This window comes from Macrotis lagotis, chromosome X (genome assembly GCF_037893015.1).
Source record: "Macrotis lagotis isolate mMagLag1 chromosome X, bilby.v1.9.chrom.fasta, whole genome shotgun sequence".
In the NCBI taxonomy this organism is placed as follows: Eukaryota; Metazoa; Chordata; class Mammalia; order Peramelemorphia; family Peramelidae; genus Macrotis; species Macrotis lagotis.
Genome location: NC_133666.1, coordinates 52828939 through 52833082, shown reverse-complemented (window position 1 = coordinate 52833082; position 4144 = coordinate 52828939). Strand labels below are relative to the sequence as shown.

The 4144-nt window shown below is 59.3% G+C and overlaps 1 protein-coding gene across 1 annotated transcript; it reads right to left on the bottom strand.

The window, feature by feature from the left end:
- Window positions 1-2728: 2728 nt before the first annotated feature.
- POU3F4 (POU class 3 homeobox 4) lies at window positions 2729-3924 on the bottom strand. Its single transcript, XM_074207405.1, has 2 exons — window positions 3474-3924; window positions 2729-3432 (listed from the first exon to the last, which is right to left on the bottom strand). The coding sequence occupies exons 1-2, from the start codon at window positions 3922-3924 to the stop codon at window positions 2729-2731; spliced, it is 1155 nt and encodes a 384-aa protein (XP_074063506.1).
- Between the last annotated feature and the right edge of the window lie 220 nt (window positions 3925-4144).

Sequence of the window (4144 nt, the reverse complement as noted above, 5' to 3'; positions counted from 1 at the left end):
CTGTGTACTAATATCAGAATTTCCCTAGTTGGCGGGGGAGGGGGAGGAGGAAGGGAGAGAGAGAGAGAGAGAGAGAGAGAGAGAGAGAGAGAGAGAGAGAGAGAGAGAATAAATCAAAAATCAAGTCAAAACAATGGCTAATTTCTAAACTGATGTATAGTAGAGGTTCAAATGAATATGGTTTTCCTTTGACCAGTCTACTTCATACATCACACAATAAAGCAATTTTTTTGGAAAAATGTTTTATTTAAACCCTTTTTTTCTTTAACAACAATAAAATATCGTCATTATAAACCTCCTGACTAAAACTGGTAGACGACCAAACATTAACAGCTAATTGGTTGTTTTTTTTAATTTTTTTTGACACGCAGTTCATTTTTTTTTGCAAAGAGTTTCTTAAAAACATAATGTGGAATTTATTGAAAATAAATAATTGTTGGTAACTGCAATAGGCATTTGGAATAAAATAGTTGAAAAAAGCAACTCTTAAGGAAAAATAGCGTTTATTATACATCCGTTACTAAATGAATAAACTAAATGATCTTTCTTTAAATTAATAACTTCAAAAAACCGTTTAATATACAAAACTGTACAATTATAAAGTCGGCAGGGATGTTTCACCCCAGCACTTCCTGGGGAAATGCTGGGGGGGGGGGGATGAGAGTAAATATTGTAGGGAAATTGCGGGGCTGGACCAGGGGAGAGGGGCTGGCATCTCAGGTTGGAACCTGGAATGGGATCCACCGCTGGAAGGCTCCCCAGAGGTTTCGGGGGCCCTTGGTTCCCAGGCCCCAGCAGCCCATCTCCTCCCTCCCAGCAGACTCTAAGCAAGGGGCGCGAAGGAGGCTTCCTGGTCCTTAGGTAGTCTAGCTTCGTCTACCAAGATGAACCTCCCCCCCGCCCCCCCCCCCAACGGGGAGCTGGCTATAGGGGGGAGGCTGGAGACAGATGGGGAGGGTAGGTGCTGCGGTGCGTTATGAAGTGATATGCCTGGAGAGAATGCCTGGATCTATTTTCTAGAGAGCAACGAAGCAACAATAACAGCGCATATTGGGGGCTTTGTATCCAGTATATCGAGCTGGTCCATAGAGAAAGGGTTACACCGCTGGACCTCCAGCCACAGAGGTGTGGACGGACAGGTTACACAGTAGAGACGTTTGCGGAGGTGGCCAGCAGCCCCCATCCCACAAAGCCCTGTACACATATACTGATATTTATATATACACACTGGACTCTGTCCATGTGAGGGGGTGGAGCGCATTTTCTCTAGCTGGCGAACTGGGCACTTTGCAGACGATTCCAGTTCATTCATTCATTCCTTCATTCATTGTTGGTTGGTGGTGTTTTTTTTTTTTTTTTTATTCAGGGGCTCAGGGGCTTTTCAAGCCTTCTTGGGGTTCCAGCTTAGAGGGGAAGGGGTCCCGGGTGAGTCGAGGGGGAGAGGTTCCCCCAAACCCCTGGAGCCTTTGGAAGGGTCAAAAACCAGGGCACCCCCCCCGAAAGGAGTCTCCCAAGGCACAGCAGAGGAGAGCCAGCTGAGGAGTTTCTCCTAGGCTTTCTTGGCTGGCACTCCTCAACGGCCTTTGCTTCAAAACAAAACAAAACAAAACAAAAAAACAACAATTAAGAAAGAAAGAAGGAAGAGAAAAATAATAAAGAGGCAGTTGGGATCAGGGATCGCTCCGCTCGGTCTGTCTGGGGGAGAACCTTGTGTCCCTTTTCTGGGGCTTCACTTGGCTTTGCTCTGAGACTCGAGCGTCTGGGGGACGAGATGTGTTGGGGCGGGGAGAGACAGCGTGGGGGAGCAGGGGGTTAGAGGGAGGCCCAGAGATCCCGGAGAGGAGAGGCGAGGCGAAGAAGGAGGGATGCCCCTCACCCTCCCCGTTCTCCGGCTCCTCCTGTGCTCCTCTCGACCCGGAGCGAAGTCTTTGGAACACCGCCCCCCCATCCCGAGCCGCCTTCTTCTCCGCTCTCCTCCCCAGCCGCCCTCCCCCGGGCTCCCCGCTTTGGGGATGGGGAGGAAGGGGGTGGGGTATCCCAGCCAAGCGCCTGCTGCCTTCCGGGCAGGTTGGGGCCCTGGGCTCGGGCTCGGAAGACGGCAGGAAGGAGCCCGACGCTGCCGCTCTCTCTCTCTCTCTCTCTCCAGTGGGGAGCTCGTGGTCGCTGAGATACAAAGTATTTCACAAATATTGTGTACAGCTCGTAGCAAAACACCTCGGACACGGAGAAAACACGAGAGAAGTTTCCAAAATGCAAAACTAGTCTATTGTAAAACAGATTTCACCTGAAATACAGCTGCTATCACCAAGGCGCTGAAAGGTTATTCATAGGCACACATCTGTCTTTTCTTCTCTTCTCCCCCCCCCCGCCCGCCCCCCGCCGCCCCCCACCCCCCACTCTTCTTCTCTTCCGAGCGGAGACCCACAGAAACCTTGCCGGAGAGTAAACACGAAGTATTGATCAGCGGAAAGAAGGAAAAAGCTCCCCCCAGCCCGGGCGGCGGCGGTGGCGGCGGCGGCCTCCGCGGCACCAGCAGCAGCGGCCGCGGCCTCGCCGCCGGCCCCGGCCCCGGCCCCCGCATCCCCAAAGGGAGCCGGCCGGGGCCCCGGCGCTCGGCGAGAGCCAGAGCGGCCCGGCTCGGGGGCCCGGGCGTGGTCGTGGACGTGGACGTGTGCGCGGGGGGCCTCCGGGCGCCCCCGGCGCGCGGCGCGGCCCCGAGCCCCGACAGTCACAGGTCGTGGCGCGCCGCGTCCGGCTTCACCGCGTGGCCGTAGACTTCGTGCGGCGGGGGCCCGGGCGGCGGCGGGGGCCCGGGCGGCGGCGGCGGCGGCCCGGGCGGCGGGGCGCCCCCGGGGGGCTGCTCCCCGGGCGGGGTCATGCGCTTCTCCTTCTGCCGCCGGTTGCAGAACCAGACCCGCACCACCTCCTTCTCCAGCTGCAGGCTGTCGGCCAGGGAGGAGATCTCTTGGGCCGCCGGCTTGGGGCACTTGAGGAAGTGCGTCTCCAGGACCCCTTTGACACTCACCTCGATGGAGGTGCGCTTCTTGCGCTTGCGGCCCTGCGCCGCGATCTTGTCGATGCTGGTGGGGCTGCCGGTGGACGAGTCGGCCTCCTCCAGCCACTTGTTCAGCAGCGGCTTCAGCTTGCACATGTTCTTGAAGCTCAGCTGCAGGGCCTCGAACCTGCAGATGGTGGTCTGCGAGAAGACGTTGCCGTACAGGGTGCCCAGCGCCAGGCCCACGTCGGCCTGCGTGAAGCCCAACTTGATGCGCCTTTGTTTGAACTGCTTGGCGAACTGCTCCAGCTCGTCCGACGTCGGGGTCTCTTCGTCCGAGTGGTCCTGGCAGTGGTGGGCCGCCAGCTCCGCGTGCTCCGCGCCGTCCCGCAGCACCGGGTGCAGCCCCTGGCTCGGGCCCGTGGGGGGCGGCGGCGGCGGCGGCGGCGGGGGGGCGGCGGCGGCCCGGGCGGCGGGCTCAGCCCCCCGTGCTCCAGCATGCCGCTGACCGTGAAGCCGGCCTGCGAGTAGACGTTGAGGGGCTGCCCCCCGGACGGCAGCGACGAGGTGGGAGCCGGACTGGCCCCCCAGGCGTTGGGGTGGTTGGCGTGAGGGGAGTGGTGGGGGACGTGGGGCGACCTGTGGTGGATGATGGCGCCGAGCTGCAGATCCTCCCGGCCCGGCTTCACGTCCTGCTGCTCCAGAGGGCTGCCGGCCAGGCTGGACGCCCAGGGGCCGCCGTCACTGAGGCTGGTCACCCAGTGGTGGCCCAGGGGGTGCCCATTGCTGGGAACTCCCTGCAAGTAGTCACTCTGGAGAAGTTTGGGCGGGTTGCGGAAAGGGCTCCCCTGCTGCATGCCCGCGGAGTCCGCATGGACCAAGGAGCTGGAATTGAGGAGGCTGTAGGGATTGGAGGCGGCCGTGGCCATGCTTGGTGGAGAGAGAGCCCCTACCAGTCAGAATGTGGCAACGGGAGCAGCCGCAGCCTTTGACATCTCCGAAGCCAGGGAGCCAAACCAGCCAGCGCGCCGGGATTGGCAGCCGGCCTGGCCAATGGCGGCGCGCCCTGCGCAGGGAAGCGCCGGCGCTCGCCAATGGCGGCCCGGGAGGCAGGTCGCGCTGTCCAAATTGGGCTGCTGAAAGCTAGGA